Below are 20,361 nucleotides of genomic sequence, written 5' to 3'. Positions count from 1 at the left end.
CGGCCCACACTCATTTTTATTCTGTAATAATCCTGGGCAAGACGGGGGATGAAATAAAACAATTATCTGTGTGAACTTAATTTGCAGCATCTTTTTTTTCAGAGATATAAAGACATTAAATATTTTTCTGACCAAGGCAAACCTGATAAAACTTGGAGATTATGGCCTAGCAAAGAAACTTAATTCTGAGTATTCCATGGCTGAGACGGTATGTGTTGCCTTTGTCTTAATTTTTATTTTCTTTTCTAGCACTGTGAAATATAACTGTACTCCCTAAATCTTGCATACTTTTCTCAATATTCTTGCAAGTTCTCCATACTTTTAATGCATGTCTTCAGAAGTCTTTTTCCTGGGCCCACTAGCAGGCATTTAAGTCATTGCTCTGACTTCATAGCCTTTTTCCAGCACTGATTAGGGACTTATCTAAAAGCAACAAAATGCTTTACTGTTTTGCCCAGGTTAGGATCTTTAGTAGATTTCACTTTCTCTCTTATTTAATGTTTGAGCTCAAGGTGTTAGACATCTCTTTGTTTTTCCTTTGAATGCTTCTGGTTCAAAGAGAACCCTATATTTCAAGTGAAGGCTGATGTTCAGAGAACAATCCATTCTTTAATATTATACACAGTCTGAACTGCACAGGGGTCCCCTCTCATGTGATTTTGAGAAAGATCATTGGTAAAGAGTAGACATAAGTTGATCTTTAGGACAATAATCCTATCCTTTTAGGAATTATAAAACCCAGTTATTATTCTTCTAGTTTCACAATGCTCTATCCTTAAAAGAAACTGAAGACTGATTTTGGCCAATAATTTTTTTTTTTTAATAATGTCAAGATTTGCCTGCAAGCAATTTAGATGTTTAGAGGTTTGGAGTCTCTGCTTCAGGGACTCAGATGTTTCTATGATGGAGGCCAAAGTGAGCTTCTGAAGAAGCAATCATGTCTTTATATGGATTTTTCTCATCAAGAACAATCTGATAAAACCAAGACTTGATTTTTTTTAGCTAGTTAAATGCAAAGAAGGAATGATATGAAAATTTATAAAAGCCATGTAAGCCATCTGAAATTTGCTTTGCTTTGCTGATTAAAGCTGACGATGAGTTTTATCAGAGCTGCTAGGGCATTCATTATATCTCATCTTGGGAGAGGCATGACTTCTTAGGACATTTTTATTTCCAAATTTATTTTTGAAGTCAGAAAATCTTTTTCAAATTCAAAGGAAATTCACTCGCTGTGTTAGTATAACAGATGCCAAATTGGGCATTTTAAAAGTTTCATTATGCGTATTTTAGTTAGAACATCTAATTCCTTCATTCAGTTACCATCTCCCCACTGCCAGTGTTTGGGTTTTTTTCCCATTAGTGAACTTTTACTAAGTATGTCTTTAAGTATGTGTAAAGTCTTCAGTAGGCCTTGAATGCCTGAAGCCTCTGTGATCTAGGAATCACAGAGCTATTGAGCGCCTCAAGTTACCACAGTTCCTTTATCACAGAGATTGTCCCTTTATAATTGGCCCAAGAGGTTTGATATGAATAAGATTTCTTTCCATAGTGGCATCATCTCATAAAAACCATTTTGGAATCTGCTGATGAATGTTTTATGGTTGTTATGACTAGTTCCTAGGAAATTTAATTAAGCTGTTGAAATGTTAACATAGTTACCTCAGAAAAGAAGTTATTCTTTGATTGTTTCTTTGTTGCTCAGCTTGTGGGAACCCCATATTACATGTCTCCAGAGCTCTGTCAAGGAGTAAAGTACAATTTCAAGTCTGATATCTGGGCAGTAGGCTGCGTCATTTTTGAACTGCTTACCTTAAAGAGGACGTTTGATGCTACAGTAAGTTGGCATATTTTCCCCATATTGCATTTAGCAGGTTGCAAATGGTACAGCTTGACTAAGCAGATCAACTATTCCCAGGCTTCTGATTGCTGGCAAAAATAACCTGTATTCAGGTACAAGATTAGTAATCTATTACTAAAATGCTATAGACCCAGCCAGGCGCAGTGGCTCACGCCTGTAATCCCAGCATTTTGGGAGGCCGAGGTGGGTGGATCACTTGAGGTCACCCTGGCCAACATGGTGAAACCCCGTCTCCATTAAAAATACAAAACTCAGCCGGGTGTGGTGGCGCACACCTGTAATCCCAGCTATTTGAGAGGCTGAGGCACAAAAATTGCTTGAACTCAGGAGGTGGAGGTTGCAGTGAGCCAAGATGGTGCCACTGCACTCCAGCCTGGGCAACAGAGCAAGACTGTGTCTCAAAAAAATCTCCAACTTGAATTCCCTGTTGAAATGATCATTTGAACCCAGGAACTGGAGACTGCAGTAAGCCAAGATCGCACCACTGTACTCCAGCCTGGGCAACAGAGCAAGACCCTGTCTCAAAAAAAAATTAAAATTAAATTAAATTAAAAAGTTCATCTCTTAAAAGCGAAAAATGGAATATGATGGTTCACTTTTTCAAGCAGTAGGAATTGGAACATTATTAACAGCAGCCAGATGATCATGCAACTACTGCATCACTTTCTTAGAAACGTGTAAAAGGATGCAAATCTAGTGAACAGAATGGAAGGGAGCAAAAGATAATTGTTTTATTTGGGTCTCACTCTGTTGCCCAGGCCTGGAGTGTAGTGTCGTGATCATAGCTCACTGCAGTCTCAAACTCCTGTGCTCCAGCAGTCATCCCGCCTCAGTCTCCTGAGTAGTTTGAACTACAGGCATGCCTCACCACACCTGGCTATTTTTTGTAGAGATGGGTTCTCACTATGTTACCCAGGCTGGTTTCAAAATCCTGGCCTTAAGTGATCCTCCTGCCTTGGCCTGTGCTAGGATTACAGGTGTGAGCCCCCATGCCCAGCATATTTATGCCTTTTTTCTAAATTGTTACTTCTTTGTGCCTTTATTCCATCATGTAAACACTTCTGACAAGCACCAGTATCACTTTGTTGTACTTACTTTTTTTATATAGCTGTGGTTTTGCCAGGTAGTCTAAAACCCTTCCAAATGTTTGCTTTATTTTCTGCAATACCTAACACATCTTGGGTGTTAAAAATATTCATTAACTAGGAAAAAAAAGTTTATCTGTTAAAAAATAAATAAAGATTGTCATTGCTTTATGGACAATGAATCCCTTTAAGTCTTTTTTTCTTTTTTTAAGTAAATTAAAGTACAACCTGATATAAAGCAGTGCTTCTCAAACTTTAATATACATACAAAATCATCTTGTTGAAATGCAGATTTTTTGGGGGGGTGGGGTTGATACTCTGTGTTTCTAACAAGCTCCCAGGTGATGCTGATGCTGCTGGTCCATGGAGCACACTGAGGGGCTAAAGTGGATTCATATCCAGTTGCCTCTACCAACCAGGTGTGAGAATTTAGGCAAATCACTTCATCTCTTTGATCCTCTGTTTCATTATCTATAACATGGTAACAATATATATTCCCCACACAGAGATTCTCTCATAATGTATATGAAAAATGCAAATGTAAGATAATGCAAATTCATTGCCCTTTCATAAGACCTATTCATTTTTCTAAATCCTGAAGGTTGTTCTAGTATATCATCTAATTCTCCTAAATAGTATGGTGGAAGAAAAATGACTTGGAGTCAGAGGCTGGGCGCGGTGGCTCATGCCTGTAATCCCAGCACTTTGGGAGGCTGAGCAGATCACCTGAGGTCAGGAGTTGGAGACCAGTCTGGCCAACATGGTGAAACCCCATCTCTACTAAAAAATACAAAAATTATCCAGGCATGGTGGCGCATGCCTGTAATCCCAGCTATTCAGGAGGCTGAGGCACAAGCATCACTTGATCCCAGGAAACAGAGGTTGTAGTGAGTGGAGATCGTGTCACTGCACTCCAGCCTAGGTGACAGAGTGAGATTCTGTCTCAAGAAATATATATATGTGTGTGTGTGTGTGTGTATATATACACACACACACATATATGTGTATATATGTACACACATATATATGTATGTACATATATACACATATATGTATGTGTATATATGTGTATGTCTGTATATATGTGTATATATATATATGACTTGGAGTCAGGCTTTGGTTGGAGTTATAGCTCCATTTTTACTATCTGTGATTTTGGGCAAGTTACTTTACATCTCTGAGCCCCATTTTTCTCATATAAATTGATAATGATAATAATTTCCTTGAATGGTGTTAGTGAGGCTAAAAAATATAGTATATGTAATGTGCCTGTCTAGTTTGTAGTAGTCTCTCAATAATGTGGTGGTAGTATTACCATAATATTGCTAGTATTATCATCTTATTATTATTACTGCCTTGTCTGTTGCAGCAGAGTATTGCCTGTACAGCCACAATTAGGATATATAAATTAGGCAAGTTAGTTGGCAAGGGAACTACATGAAGCCAAGAAGGATGACTAATCTTGCTTTCTTTTTTCTTGGGATTCAGTTGAAAGGTCAGATTGTAATATACTCTGAGCATTATATTATTGGCCACATAGTTATAGATTGTATGGCCAGTTGGCTTCATTCTGTCTGATAGCATCAGTGCATCCCTAACCATTTCTTGTTGATGTGTACTAGTAGTTATAACAAGAAGTCAGACCTATTGCCAATTCTTTAAATAATGGTCACAGACACCTGAGAGCCCCTACCAGTAGAGTATAGCATCATCTTTATATAACCAGGAACAATGCAGTCATCATTTTCTCATAGAACCCACTTAACCTGTGTGTGAAGATCGTGCAAGGAATCCGGGCCATGGAAGTTGACTCTAGCCAGTACTCTTTGGAATTGATCCAAATGGTTCATTCGTGCCTTGACCAGGTAGGTGCGACTTAAACATTCACTTCAGTTTCATATTCCCCTTCCAGCCTCAGTGTTTGGTGTATGGCATAGCTATAAACCATACAAAACCACATCCACTTCCCCAGGGTAGAGTGTATTTGTGGCTATACCCAGAATAGGTATTGGTAATTCATTACAGTTGTGTGCTTCAGTGAAAAAATTCTTACTTTATTCTGTTTTGTAAGTATTAGTTTGTGAAATGAATTTCCCATCTAAATTGTGCTCCATTTTTATGACCAAGAGTAATTTCTGAATATAGATTTCATAAAACTGCAATGAAAGATAATTTACCACTTCTAATACAGAATGTCTATTTCTCATATCTCATAGTTCCCTTGCTGTGTAGTTCTAGTATTATTCAAAGTATGTTTCATGAAACACTGGAGTCAGAATCACCAGGGAGTGGGGGAGTTTTGTAAGTAAAAAGAAGATTCCTGGGCCCCACCCCAGATGAACTCAATCAGAATCTCTGTGGATAAAGCCCAGAAATCTTTATTTGTAACAAACACCTCAGGTAATTCTTCTGTTCTGTATATATTGAGGTTTGAGAGCTACTGCCCTAATTGAACAAGTGAGGAAGATGCATTATAAACATTCTCCTTCATGTACAAGTGTTGATTATAATGAGGTGAGAAGCATAAAATATGGAGTATCACATAAGAAATGATTTTTAAAACAAAAGGATAATGCAGTGGTCTTTGACTAATTATCATCTTTAGATCCCATGTTGCCCATTTCTGTTAAGTGAAAACTAACCCTATTTTTACTTTTTAGGATCCTGAGCAGAGACCTACTGCAGATGAACTTCTAGATCGCCCTCTTCTCAGGAAACGCAGGAGGTAAAGTATGAAGAAGTCACTCCATTGTCTTTTCTGAGATAGTTGACTTTTAGAGGCTTGATCAGAGTACTACAAGAAAGAGTAGTGTTTCCTGACTTGGTTGCAATAGTGCTATTTTCTACCAACATCCCTGCTTTTATTGCTTAGGGGTAGCTTCTGACTTTTGCCTCCTTAGCCTGTGCTGTTTTGTTCTAAATGTGTACTGATGAAGCCCAAGAGCCCTTCACTCTGCGATCCATTGGTTTTAAACCTTAGAGTTGAGGCATTAGAGTGCAGTAAGGAAGAGGGATGTCTGGACTCAGACATCCTTATGTTTGTATCTGAATTTTGTCATTATCTTTGTCAAGTTATTTAACATCCTTATTTCTTAGCTTTCTCTATAAAGTAAGATGGGGTCAGGATTAAAGAAGATAACGCATAAAAAGTGGTCAGCCCAGGGCCTGGCATAGGGTGCTTATCAGTTGTAGTGTGAGTTGGACTGGTCCTTTGGTTTTTTTTGTTTTTTGTTTGTTTTCTGAGACAGAGTCTCACTCTGTCACCCAGGCTAAAGTGCAGTGGTGCAGTCCTAGCTCACTGCAGCCTTGAACTCCTGCTGCAAGTGATTCTCACACCTCAGCCTCCCATGTATCTAGGACTACAGGTGTGCACCATCATGCCTGGCTAATTTTTCTATTTTTATAGAGATGGGGTCTCACTGTATTGCCCAGGCTGATCTCAAAGCTGTTGCCTAAGCAATCCTCCTGCCTTAGCCTCCCAAAGTGTTGGGATTACAGGCATGAGACACTATGCCCGGCCTGAGCCTTTGTTTTTCACTGCATTTGTTTAGGTGGTAGGTTGGAGTTGGAGGAATCCTCTTCAGGTACATTTTGCCCATATTTGAAGTCGAGTTTTATTGACTCCTCAGAGGTTATTTCCTAAGATTTATTCTGTCAGATATCTTTAGAGATAGGAAGAACATCCTTTATCCCTCAGTTCCTCTAGGAAGTTTCATACCTTAATTTAAAACATTTATCTTCCTTAAATGTTTGAGTCTGTGTTTCATCCTATTACACTATTTTTGCCTTGCTACCCTTCTTCCTCCACTACTAGTTTTTTGTTTTTATATCTTCCAAATACTCACGTACAATGCTGTTTTCAAGTCTTGCTCTTGGATACATTCTGTACATCCCTAATTCCATATTTGCTGTTTCATCAGTACTTTTATTCTACTATGCCATTTAATTAATCTTTTCTGGTTCTTCTCTAGTTGGTCTGTAGCCAGTGTTTTAGTGCCTGAAATTATGTACAGTACTCCAGATACAGCACCATTACCTTCCATTTATGTTTTGTGCACGTGCAGGCAGTATCACCCTTTTGGTCTGGTTAAGCATATTTAAAATTTTTATCTGGCTTATTTCACAGCAATATAATTTATTTTAGTTACTTTTTGAGAGTCTCACTCTGTTGCCCAGGCTGGAGTGCAGTGGCATAGTCTTGGCTCACTGTAACCTCCGCCTGCCAGGTTCAAGCAGTTCTCCTGCCTCAGCCTCTTGGGTAGCTGGGACTAAAGGCAGGCGCCACCACGCCTGGCTAGTTTTTGTATTTTTAGTAGAGACAAGGTTTTACTCCGTTGACCAGGCTAGTCTCGAACTCCTGACCTCAGGTGATCTGCCTGCATGGGCCTCCCAAAGTGCTGGGATTACAGGCATGAGCCACCGAACCCGGCATAATCACTATTTTAAGTCACTATTTTAATCTCTTATTTCTTGATTGTAGGCATGGAATTTTTACTGAGATAATCATAGATTTGCCTGCAATACTCTGTTGGAACTTTGTACTTTGATGGAAAACATAAGACAGAGTTTTCCATACAGAGAATATAGCATAAGCAAAATCATAGACACAGGAAGTTGTGGAAAATATTCAGGAAACACAAAATTCTATTTGGCTAGATTAGTGGTTCTAGACCTGGGATTTTTGATGCAAAATATCAGGAGCTTTCAGAAAGTACTGATGCCTGAGCACTACTCTAGGAGCTCAGCTATAATTGATTTAGGTGGGATGACAGCCCTGGGCTAGAACATGGGGTGCAAACAAAAGGAAGGAAGTCTGGAAAAATAGGTAGGAAATCTTGCATGCCAGGCCAAGAAAATTGTGGTTAATTCAAGAGGTAGTGCAAAAGATAGAGTGGATATCACATCCACTGTCGAGAGATAGTGGATGTTTGCGAGAGGGCAGTTAATGTGATGAGAGGCATACCTAAGGAAGAGTTATTTGGTAATATTAGTATCTGTGTTAAATTAGTATAGTAAAATGATTAAGACTGTAGTAAGTGAGGCTGATTAGGAGGTATTATCACAGTACAGGTGGGAAGTAGAGCTACTCAGAACTAAGGTGGTGAGACTGGAAAGGAAGAGGTGAGTACAAAAAGTACTATATAGGTAGAATCTGTAGAACCTGAATATTAAAGAAAGGGAGAGAGATGAATCAGAGATGACTGAGGTTTTAAGCCCAGTTGACTGGGAGAATTGGGGAAGGGTGTTGCAGCTAGTTACAGAAATAGAGGAGTCAGAAAGAAAAGCTCATTTGGGAAAAAGCTAACAAGCTCATATTTGGAGATACTGAGTTTGGGAGTCAGTGGGCAGACTAGATGAAGGTGTCCATCAGATACTAAATATGTACATCAGAAGTTCTCAAGGCTCTCTGTTCCAGCCTGGACCATTTCTCAGAGATAGAAAGCAAATGGCCCCAAACTGCTGGCCTTTGGGTATTTAATGAATTGTCTAATGAAAGGACTATATAACTGTTTTGAGTTGTATTGAGGTACTTTGCTAAAAGTATTGTGATGTTGTAGGATGCATACAGTTTATAAGAGGATTAAATCTGTGAAATGTATTAAACAGACACCTTTGCAATATAAAAACCTATTATTTCACTCATGCATCTTTGCTTTTCTTTTGGTAGAGAGATGGAGGAAAAAGTCACTCTGCTTAATGCACCTACAAAGAGACCAAGGTAATGTTCAAGAGACTATTAAAAACTAATATATCCGAAATTACAACCAGGGGGTTCTTTCTTGAGTGTAGGCATTATTTGATCCCAGGATACTTTGGCATCCTTTCAGGAGCCAGCATCTGCTTAAATGTCAGACAGTCATTTCTAAGAAGAAAGCTATAATTTCACCCTCACACTAAAGTGGCCATCATTACCATGATGAATGTGGAAAAGTGTAGGTGTTATGGGTCAGACTGGAATCTGATCTGGCCAAGCTGTGATGAAGCCCTGAGGCAGGAATTGCAAAGTCTGCTGTGATAGAGCACATTGAAATAAGTTGTCGAGAAAGAACATACTTTCTCATACCATAATTGGCAGTTTTTCTCAGGGAACAGACTGGAAGCATTTTTCTTTGATACTGTTTTTAATGTTAAATGTTCCCTTGTTCTGGGGGTTGTTGGCAGGTCAAGCACTGTGACTGAAGCACCCATTGCTGTAGTAACATCACGAACCAGTGAAGTCTATGTTTGGGGTGGTGGAAAATCCACCCCCCAGAAACTGGATGTTATCAAGAGTGGCTGTAGTGCCCGGCAGGTGTGTGCAGGGAATACCCACTTTGCTGTGGTCACAGTGGAGAAGGAACTGTACACTTGGGTGGTAAGTGAACGCTAAGCATTTTGGAACAGTGCTGTAAGCCTAATTGTTTACTGGGCCCACGATGTCTAAGCATTTTATTAGTTGAACCTATACTAAGGGAGTGGCAACATGGGGTGATGGAATGGAAGCTCTTATGAGAGCAGGGATTTTGTCTGTTTAGTTCACTGATGTATGCCCAGGGCTGGTACATATTAGGTCACCTATAAATGTTTTTTGAATGAATGAATGAATGAGAGAGGGAGAGAAAAATTGAAAGACTCAGGAGACTGGGCTTTCCTATTTACAGCTGGATGATTTCAGACAAGTCACTCAATTACTCTGTTATATTACCATGAGGTTCAGAGCAACTATTATCTGTGAAATAGCTTTGTAAATAAAGGAAGCACTATACCATGTCAGGAAATTCCTGAAGCCCACAGCAGTGATTGAAGATGGCTAGGTATATTTTGTGTAGAATTTGTTTGTTGCCCTATAGATTCTCCCCTCTCACCTTCCTTAACAAATTGTCTGTGTTTGCTGTCTGTTTCCTTATCTCCCACTCTCTCTTCATTCACCTACAATGCAGCTTCCATCTCTGCCACTCAATTGAAACTAGTCTTGACAAAATGACCCATAAATTGCTAAAATAAAACAGATGCTTTTTAGTCCTTACCTAGCTTGACCTCTCGGCAGCATTTGACATAGTTGGACCACTCCCTCCTTCTTGAAGCTTTGTCTTCACTTGCCTTCTGTGATAGTGTGTTCTCTTGGCTTTCCTCTTGTCTCTTGCTATGCCTTTTCAGGCTCATTTCAGGCTGCTGGAGAGAAATTAGTATCTTAAACATTTATTGGCTGGGCACAGTGGCTCACAACTGAAGTCCCAGCACTTCAGGAGGCCAAGGCGAGTGCATTGTTTGAGGCCAGGAGTTTGAGACCAGCCTGGCAAACATGACAATACCCCGTCTCTACTAAAAATACAAAAGTTAGCTGAGAGTGGTGGCGCATGCCTGTGATTCCAGCTACTCAGGAGGCTGAGGCATGAGAATCACTTGAGCCTGGGAGGTGGAGATTGCAGTGAACCAAGATTGCACCACTGCACTGCAGCCTGAGTGACAGAGCAAGACCTTGTCTCAAAAAAAAAAAAAAAAAAAATATATATATATATATATATACACACACACACATATATATAATATGAGGACTTGTAGTTTACTCAGTTAATAGAATTATTTTTCTCTATAAAACTGTTGAAAAGGCCAGACATGGTGGCTCACACCTGTAATCCCAACACTTTGGGAGGTCGAGGCGAGTGGATCACCTGAGGTCAGGAGTTCGAGACCAGCCTGGCCAACATGGCAAAACCCCATCTCTCCTAAACATACAAAAAATTAGCAGGGCGTGGTGGCGGGTGCCTGTAATCCCTGCTACTTGGGAGGCTGAGGCAGGAGAATCGCTTGAACCCAGGAGGCAGAGCTTGCAGTGAGCTGAGATCGAGCCACTGCGCTCCAGCCTGGGTGACAAGAGCGAAACTCCGTCTCAAAAAAAAAAAAAAAGTTGAAAAGTCATCAAGGACTAGTCTCATTGCTATATAGCAGCCTCTTTGCTGTAGCCAGATTCTTTATAACTCTTCCATGTTTCAGGGAAACTGACCAAAATTTATGAAACTTCTAGTACAGATTTTCAAGAAGCTATATTCCTGTAGAAAGCAACAAAATTAGACTATATTATAAAGAATTTTTTTCACCATCACCTGTAATTAAATATATAGTTTACCTTAGACTTGAAGGACAAAGATTAGATTAATGGATATTAATCTGGATACTTTTTAAGTTTTCTTTACCTGTTGGCAGGATCTTTATACTACTTGCTATTAAAATGTTTAATCCCTTTGCCCATTTTTTTCTAATTTCTAAATTTCTAGCTCTTTTTTTCTACTGTTTTTCTTCATATGAAGTTCCATTAAAGATCAGCTTTTGGCATGAAAAATTAAAACTTCATAAGACCTCTCAGCCAGGCATGGTGGTTCATGTCTACAATCCCAGCACTTTGGGAAGCCGAGGCAGGAGGATCACTTGAGCCCAGGAGTTCAAGACCAGCTTGGGCAACATAGCAAGAACCCATCTCTTTTTAAAATTTAAGTTTAATAAAATGTAATTTAAAAAAAAGTCATAAGACCTCTTTATTTCACAGAACATGCAAGGAGGCACTAAACTCCATGGTCAGCTGGGCCATGGAGACAAAGCCTCCTATCGACAGCCAAAGCATGTGGAAAAGTTGCAAGGCAAAGCTATCCATCAGGTGTCATGTGGTGATGATTTCACTGTCTGTGTGACTGGTAAGCCATCAGCAGAAAGTGTCTTAAGTGCATTTAATGTGGGGGTATTTTGCTTAATGCTGTGCAATCTTAGTTGAGATTTTAAAACAAGACAGTATACAAAGAACCAGAGGACCTTGAGCAAATATACTCATTAATAATAACATACCAAATTTGCTGTAGTATTAGGGGGTGGTGAGCAAGGAGAAGACAGGTGGGTAACAGAGAAGAGGTGGGATCAGGAGAAAATGTGTGTCGTGGTTGGCAGGAAAAATAATCTTACCACCTCATCAGGCTGTGGATAACACAAAATTAGGATCAAGACCTAAGTTTAGTTTTGGTCTTGTCATTACTTACTTAATGATTCCTTGAGACTTATTTTTTTTATCTATATAACAAAGATGGCCCCATTAAAATTTTAAGTCCTTTTAACGTGATAATGCTACCACTTTTTAAATTGTTTAATATAGTAGTAGTAGTACACATGACTCTCTGACGTAGAACTCTAGACTTGCACAGTCTGTCCTTTTAATTTCTTGGATGTAATCATTTCATGTGAGATTATTTGCTGGGGTAGTCCTCATTCCAGCCCTGCCCAACTTTCTGATTAGATAAAGTAAGTCAGTCCTTTGATGGATTCTGTTTTCCTTTCTTTTGCAGATGAGGGTCAGCTCTATGCCTTCGGATCAGATTATTATGGCTGCATGGGGGTAGACAAAGTTGCTGGCCCTGAAGTGCTAGAACCCATGCAGCTGAACTTCTTCCTCAGCAATCCAGTGGAGCAGGTCTCCTGTGGAGATAATCATGTGGTGGTTCTGACACGAAACAAGGAAGTCTATTCTTGGGGCTGTGGCGAATATGGTAGGGGTAGCCTTGTCTCTGTCCACTTCTTCACAGGTATACAACCTGACTTCAAAGTTGTATGCATCTAAACACATCATGCAGCCCCTAAATGAGAAGTGTTAATTCAGTAAATCTTTTTTTTTTTTTTTTTTCTCGAGACAGAGTCTCTCTCTGTCACGCAGGATGGAGTGCAATGGCACGATCTGGGCTCATTGCAACCACTACCTCCTGAGTTCAAGTGATTCTCCTGCCTCAGCCTTCCGAGTAGCTGGGATTACAGGCACACGCCATCACACCCAGCTAATTTTTTGTATTTTTAGTAGAGACGGGGTTTCACCACATTGGCCAGGCTGGTTTCGAACCTCTGACCTCATAATTCGCCTGCCTCGGCCTCCCAAAGTGCTGGGATTACAGGTGTGAGCCACCGCACCTGGCAAAAGAGAATCTTACAGAACCTCTTCAATGGGAAGGAAGCCCTCATTATAATGATTTTCATTCTTAATGTGTGTTTCAGGACGACTGGGTTTGGATTCAGAAGAGGATTATTATACACCACAAAAGGTAAAATCAGAAGCAACTTATTTCTAAAACCTATCTAAGTTGCACAGACTCCAATAATATGTCCTCTTTCCTTGGCTCTGTTGTATCAAGGTGTTTATTTCTGAAGTGTTTCCTGTTTGGGAGACCGACAATCTAGGATTCCTGATTTAGCACCCTGTGGTCTTGTCATCTGACCAAATCATAGAAAATTGAGAAAGTGGATACAGCGACTGTGGACATTGTGAAGTCACATCTTACTCAGGGATGACAGCTAAAATCAGCATGTACAGCAGAAAAGTCACATATAGCTACAAATACACTGGAAAACTCGAGAAGATACTGTAAAGCAGTATACTGTCTCTTAACCCAACACAGCCATTTTCCTCTGCTATTTCTACAGTTGACCACCAGATGAAATATTAGTAGTTGTTTTTGTTTAGCGGTCATGTTGCATGAAACATATCATCTAATTACTCTCAGCCTTGCCAGAGCTGGCCCTGTGAGAGGCTCACAGAGGCTGATACCAGCTGGGGGAAAAGCACAGTCACATCTCTCCCACCTACCCTAGGGCACAGGCTTACCCATTGGAGGGTTGGCTAAATCAGCTATACCATTTATTGTTACCAGTGTTTTGGGTTTTTTCTTTTCTTTTTTTTTTTTTTTTCTTTCCTTGGGAACTTTTAGCCAACCAGTTTTTATTTACATTTTAAAAATTAAATTATTATGTGTTTCTAGGGACCATCCTCAATGGGATTCCCAGCTGTTCCTTTTCTCCTGGAAAGGCTGTGGCAGAAACTGTGAGGGTTGAGGTTTCAGGTTTTACACACATCCATTGTGACCCCACACATGCATCACCCCACCTTCTCCAGTCCTGTCTAGTTAGCTGTAAAAAGATATGAGCATTTGGAAGTCCTAGATATTACCTCAGTACTCTGTCACCTCTCTTATAAAATGACCAGATTGGGACCCCACAGGGCTGTTGAATTTCTGTAACTGTCAAGCAGCCTTCCATCTCAAAGGACAAAATCAGCAATGAATTGAAGCTTCTTTCTCAACTTTTTGACAAGTCACCCTAAGTAGGACCTGTTACTAAGACAAACTGAGAGGGGGCTGTCTTGTTTAGTTGACCTGGAACTGTCACCTTTTCCTTGATATTGTAAAACTTGAGCTCTTCGTTGACAATAGTAGCCTTGGCCAGGCACAATGGCTCACACCTGTAATCCCAGCACTTCGGGAGGCCGAGGCGGAAAATCACTTGAGGTCAGGAGTTCGAGACCAGCCTGGCCAACATGGTGAAACCCTGTCTCTACTAAAAACACAAAAATTAGCCGGGCATGGTGGCACACGCCTTTAGTCCCAGCTACTCAAGAGGCTGAGGCAGGAGAATCGCTTTGAACCTGGGAGGCAGAGGTTGCAGTGTGCCGAGATCATACCACTGCACTCCAGCCTGGGCGACAGAGCAAGACTCCACCTCAAAAAAAAAAAAAAGAAGAAAAGAAAATTGTAGTCTTGGCCAGGCGTGATGGCTCACACCTGTAATCCCAGCACTTTGGGAGGCCAAGGTGGGTAGATCACCTGAGGTCAGGAGTTCGAGACCAGCCTGGCCAACATGGCGAAACCCCATCTCTAATAAAAATAACAAAAATTAGCCGGGCATAGTGGCGTGCACCTGTAATCCCAGCTACTTGGGAGGCTGAGACAGGAGAATCACTTGAACCTGGGAGGCAGAGATTGCAGTGAGCCAAGATCGCACCACTTCACTCCAGCCTGGGCAAAAGAGGGAAACTCTCTCTCAAAAAAAAAAAAAAGAAAGAAAAAATAGTCTCTAAGACACTGGGCAAATCTGAAAAGAATAGAGCAGTCCTCACTTTCCTGTAGTCATTCTGCTAAATGCAGCATGTCTGTTTTGAAAGAATTTGAGAGCTTTTTTTCTAATATGAATTATATATTTGGGATTTCTTTTTCTGATTTTTTTCTTGCAGGTGGATGTTCCCAAGGCCTTGATTATTGTTGCAGTTCAATGTGGCTGTGATGGGACATTTCTGTTGACCCAGTCAGGCAAAGTGCTGGCCTGTGGACTCAATGAATTCAATAAGCTGGGTCTGAATCAGTGCATGTCGGGAATTATCAACCATGAAGTGAGTGTCCTGATTGGTGTTCTAACCACATCATCAGAATTTATCTAGGTTGGAATTTCTTTGAGATGCCATTATTGTTTAGTGACCATGGAATTTGACTTTAGTTATGGTCTCATAGGCATTGTGTGCAGCAAAAGAAGCCAGCCACAAAGAGTACATGCTATATAGCTCTATCTGTGTAAAATTCAAGAACAGGCAAAATTAACTTATACTGGCAGAAATCAAAACTGTGGCTACTTATGGAAGGAGGGGTATTAATAGAAGAGGTGGAAGGGATCGTAGGGTAATGGGAATGGCCTATATCTTGATCTGTAATGGTTTTACAAGTATATGTATATAGAAAAATGTGTCAAGCTGTGTGATATTTTGCAGTGTGTTATACTTCAACAAATAAATTGATTACAAAGAATAAAATGATGAAATTCAGCTTTTACCTTATTGAAATAGGAACAAGCAAATTAATGTTATAAAAAAAAACATACTTCCATGCATCACCTTCCTGGAGTTCTTTGATTGATTGGAGTTTTTTAGATTTCTCCCAAATCACTGATCCTGTTTAGGCTTATTGAATGTAATTACCATTCTGTCTTCAAAAATGTTAGCAAATTCACCACTGATATTGTCTTAGTTTCCTTTTTTTTTTTTTAATTATACTTTAAGTTCTAGGGTACATGTGCACAACATGCATGTTTGTTACATATGTATACATGCACCATGTTGGTGTGCTGCACCCATTAACTCGTCATTTACATTAGGTATATCTCCTAATGCTATCCCTCGCCACTTCCCCCACCCTATGACAGGCCCCGGTGTGTGATGTTCCCCTTCCTGTGTCCAGGTGTTCTCATTGTTCAATTCCCACCTATGAGTGAGAACATGCGGTGTTAGATTTTTTGTCCTTGCGATAGTTTGCTGAGAATGATGGTTTCCAGATTCATCCATGTCCCTACAAAGGACATGAACTCATCCTTTTTTATGGCTGTGTCTTAGTTTCCTTTTTGTGTTAATATAATGAGTTTTGTCATTTTCCAAAGAATAAAATTAAGAGACAGAAGTTTTCTGACTCAATGAAAAAGGTAAGAATTAATTTTTAAGCAATCTCTAAAGTAGTGATTTTCAATTAGGAGAGTACAAATTCAGGGCAAGGCTGGAGAGAGTGTCTTTGTAGTTTGAAAAGAAATATTCAGTTGCTGGGTGCAGTGGCTCACGCCTGTAATCCCAGCACTTTGGGAGGCCGAGGCGGGCAGATCACGAGGTCAGGAGATCAAGACCATCCTGGCTAACACGGTGAAACCCTGTCTCCACTAAAAATACAAAAAAAAACAGCCAGGCGTGGTGGCGGGCACCGGTAGTCCCAGCTACTCGGGAGGCTGAGGCAGGAGAATGGCATGAACCTGGGAGGCGGGGCTTGCAGTGAGCCGAGACCGTGCCACTGCACTCCAGTCTGGGCAACAAAGCGAGATTCCGTCTCAAAACAAAGCAAAACAAAACAAAATAAAACAAAAAAAAAAGAAATATTCAGAATTACTATTACTTGATTTATGTTTTCATTATAGCAGTGGATTTGTTGTGAAATTTTAAACTTAAATGAGAGGATTCTTTTTTAATACTAATTCAAAGGGAACATGAGTTTTAATTAAGTTGAGAAACACTACCCTATAGATGAAATTAGATCACAGTAAACTGATTCCTTTATGGGCTAGAGACAGTCCTCAGGACTTTAATTCTTTGCCCTGCCCTTTTTAGATATGCAGAGTGTATAACCAAGGTAAATGTCAATGATTCTCTCCTTATATAAATACCTTCTGGGATGGAAAGTTCATGTTTTATAAACCCTAATCAGAATCTAAAACTTTGGTTGTCAGAAAGTTCTGCCTCATGTGCTGCATTCTCTGATTACATATTGAGCTTATTTCCTCTTGTTTTCTGTTGGAGATGGAAAACTACCTGGCACCCTCTTCTTAGTAATATAACTCATTTGAAAGGCCTTTTGGTCACCAGGACTTTTTTCCATTCTCAACCTGATTTTCCCTTGATTTTCTTACCTTGTGTATCTGCTTTGTGTTTTATTTTGTTTCAGGCATACCATGAAGTTCCCTACACAACGTCCTTTACCTTGGCCAAACAGTTGTCCTTTTATAAGATCCGTACCATTGCCCCAGGCAAGACTCACACAGCTGCTATTGATGGTAAGTTGATTTACAACTGTATCACATGCCTTAGTAGCTGAGCCTCTTTTTTTCTATCAGGTATTAGGTTTTCTTTATATGTATGTCATCCCGATTTCCCCTGAACATCTAGTATTATCTCATTAATGTATTCAGGTACATATTTTTATTGATAATTATTATAAATGCATAATAAATACATCCTTTTATGAGAACACCACACCTATGATCCCAGACATCTGTTGTCTCTGATTAGCACCTTTTATAAGTATTCTAAGGTAGTACTCATTTTTCTCACTAAAAATACAGTACTGGAGAGAGAATACAATATCGAGTTGCTGACTGGATCTAATTGGTTATAGTGCCTAGATACTCTATTTGTCCTAGGTCCAGGATCATGTGGCTAGTTTTGTATTTGTATATTCTAACAACCGGAAGCTAATCCATGAAGTCTGCTTGGCTGCATCTTCTCTGGGTTCCAGGACTCATTTGTGCCTTGTTATTTCTTTTTGCTTCTCTCTCAGAGCGAGGCCGGCTGCTGACCTTTGGCTGCAACAAGTGTGGGCAGCTGGGCGTTGGGAACTACAAGAAGCGTCTGGGAATCAACCTGTTGGGGGGACCCCTAGGTGGGAAGCAAGTGATCAGGGTCTCCTGTGGTGATGAGTTTACCATTGCTGCCACTGATGGTGAGTCTGTACATATCATTTCAAGCTTTCTGGACACATGGCTGTGTTTCAGTTCTTGGCTGGGAAAGAAATGGACTGTATGTGTATAGCTGAATTGTGGATGTACTTTTTTATTTGTATTAAATTGGTGGCCGGTTATATATATTGAGCTTTATTAACTTTCCATGTATTCAACATAGTGATTGTTTTTAAAGGCCAGATTTCTAGATAATCATAGGTTAGTGTTCTACATTCCTCCTTTTTTCATTTCAGCTTTCACTTTTTTGGTAAAATGTTATAAGAATTATTAAGTACTTCTATATAACTTGCCCAGTATCTTGTTGATTGATTTCAGTAAACATTGATGGGGTAGCTGGAGAGGACAGCATATTTTCTCTGTTGGCTGGGGTCAGCTGTACTGCAGTGATGTCCATAGGGACTGCTAAGGTTTGAAGGGCTGCTTTCCTCTATATTATGTATCTCTCAGATTTCTGAGTTGGTCTAATTGATTTTTCTCCTCTCTTTTCTCTGAGACGATTTTTTTTGAGACAGAGTTTCACTCTTGTTGCCCAGGCTAGAGTGCAATGGCGCAATCTCGGCTCATCACAGCCTCTGCCTCCCAGGTTCAAGCGATTCTCCTGCCTCAGCCTCCCGAGTAGCTGGGATTACAGGCATGCGCCACCACACCTGGCTAATTTCTGTATTTTTAGTAGAGACAGGGTTTCTTTATGTTGGTCAGCTGGTCTCGAACTCCCAACCTCAGGTGATCTGCTTGCCTCGGCCTCCCAAAGTGCTGAGATTACAGGCGTGAGCCATTGTGCCTGGCCTTTTTTTTTTTTTTTTTTTTTTTTTTTTGAGATGGAGTCTTGCTCTATTGCCCAGCCTGGAATACAAAGGCATGATCTTGGCTCACTGCAACCTCCACCTCCCGGGTTCAAGTGATCAAGTGATTCTTGTGCCTCAGCCTCCTGAGTTGAGTAGCTGGGATTACAGGTGCAAACCACCACGTCCAGCTAATTTTTGTATTTTTAGTACAGACAGGGTTTCACCATGTTAGCCAGGCTGGTCTTGAACTCCTGACCTTGTGATCTGCCCACCTCGGCCTGCCAGAGTGCTGGGATTACAGATGTGAGCCACTGTGCCTGGTCCTCTGTGGCTATTTCTTTCCGCAGTATTGTCTGGTTCCTCACTCCTCTTCTTTTTTTTTTTTTTTTTTTGAGACACAATCTCACTGTTGTCGCCTAGGCTGGAGTGCAGTGGCGCGATCTCAGCTCACTGCAACTACCGCCTCCCAGGTTCAAGCGATTCTCCTGCCTTAGCCTCCTGAGTAGCTGGGGTTACAGGCACTCGCCACCATGCCCAGCTAATTTTTGTATTTTTAGTAGAGATGGGGTTTTGCCATGTTAGCCAGAGTGGTCTTGAACTCCTGACATCAGATGATCCACCCGCCTTGGCCTCCAAAAGTGCTGGGATTATAGGCGTGAGCCACCGCGCCTGGTCACTCCTCTTCTGTACTGCTGCTGTTGCTATCCTACATTCCCTTCCTTCTTTGCTTGCTTTTTTCCTCTTTTTTCTTTTTCCTGTGTCATCATCTGAACTTCTAAATTTTTGTAGCCACTTTTTTCACTTGACTGGTAACAACTCACATTTCATTTTCTCTTTTTTTTTTTTTTTTTTTTTTTTTTTAGACAGAGTCTCGCTCTGTCGTCCGGGCTGGAGTACAGTGGTGTGTGATCTTGGCTCAGTGCAGCCTCCACTTCCCCGGGTTCAAGTGCTTCTCCTGCCTCAGCCTCCCAAGTAGCTGGAATTACAGGCGTGTGCCACCGTGCCCAGCCAATACATTTCATCTTCTTATCTTTTGACTCACCAACTTTTTTACTGTTGCTTGTGCTCTGAGATATCCTTGTTTTCTTTTGGTCCATGCCTGTTCTGTACTCATGAGGGGTCTCAGGGATATTGTCAGTGAGGTGATCTGTTACCATATTTAAATAAACCAGCATTCAGAACAGCACATTAACTCTCTCTGCTTGTCCCAAAATAAGGGACTTTAAGGAGTAAACTGTTTAGGCCAGACTTGGATAAATGGAAACGTTACACAGGACAAAGTCAGGACGTCACTGAAGATAAATTTAGTGCAGCAAATGCAGTAGCACTTTCTGACAGGGCTTCGGAGAGCTCATGTTTCTTGAATAGATCTGTGTAGTTCATGACTTTAACTTCAGAATGAGGAATGTAAATTTGGATTCTGTGGCTGGGCATATTACCTCTTGATGTTCCTATACTCCTCTGAACTGTACTTGATGGCCTCATTCATGTCCAAGTCCTCTTTTAGGCTCTAGGAATATAGAAATGAGTCTCAGAAAACCCCTGCTTTCAAGGAGCTCACACTCTAGTAAGAGTAGGGGACTAGCACAGG

General features: G+C 40.5%; 1 protein-coding gene across 2 annotated transcripts in view; it reads left to right on the top strand.

Moving 5' to 3' along the window:
* NEK9 (NIMA related kinase 9) overlaps window positions 1-20,361 on the top strand; it is a 44,862-nt gene that overhangs the window by 8,058 nt on the left and 16,443 nt on the right. Inside the window, exons 5-16 of one of the 2 annotated variants that reach the window (XM_054448479.2) lie at window positions 103-208; window positions 1,703-1,834; window positions 4,698-4,808; window positions 5,604-5,668; window positions 8,612-8,662; window positions 9,106-9,298; window positions 11,468-11,612; window positions 12,252-12,452; window positions 12,949-12,995; window positions 14,957-15,112; window positions 17,193-17,301; window positions 17,805-17,966. In XM_054448479.2, coding sequence (XP_054304454.1) covers window positions 103-208; window positions 1,703-1,834; window positions 4,698-4,808; window positions 5,604-5,668; window positions 8,612-8,662; window positions 9,106-9,298; window positions 11,468-11,612; window positions 12,252-12,452; window positions 12,949-12,995; window positions 14,957-15,112; window positions 17,193-17,301; window positions 17,805-17,966 — 1,478 coding nt within the window. Of the gene's footprint in view, window positions 1-102; window positions 209-1,702; window positions 1,835-4,697; window positions 4,809-5,603; window positions 5,669-8,611; window positions 8,663-9,105; window positions 9,299-11,467; window positions 11,613-12,251; window positions 12,489-12,948; window positions 12,996-14,956; window positions 15,113-17,192; window positions 17,302-17,804; window positions 17,967-20,361 lie in introns of both variants that reach the window. The other variant, XM_054448478.2, reaches the window with a different exon arrangement.

Source organism: Pongo pygmaeus, chromosome 15, assembly GCF_028885625.2.
Source record: "Pongo pygmaeus isolate AG05252 chromosome 15, NHGRI_mPonPyg2-v2.0_pri, whole genome shotgun sequence".
NCBI classification, from domain to species: domain Eukaryota; kingdom Metazoa; phylum Chordata; class Mammalia; order Primates; family Hominidae; genus Pongo; species Pongo pygmaeus.
This window is presented reverse-complemented; position numbering and strand designations above follow the sequence as displayed.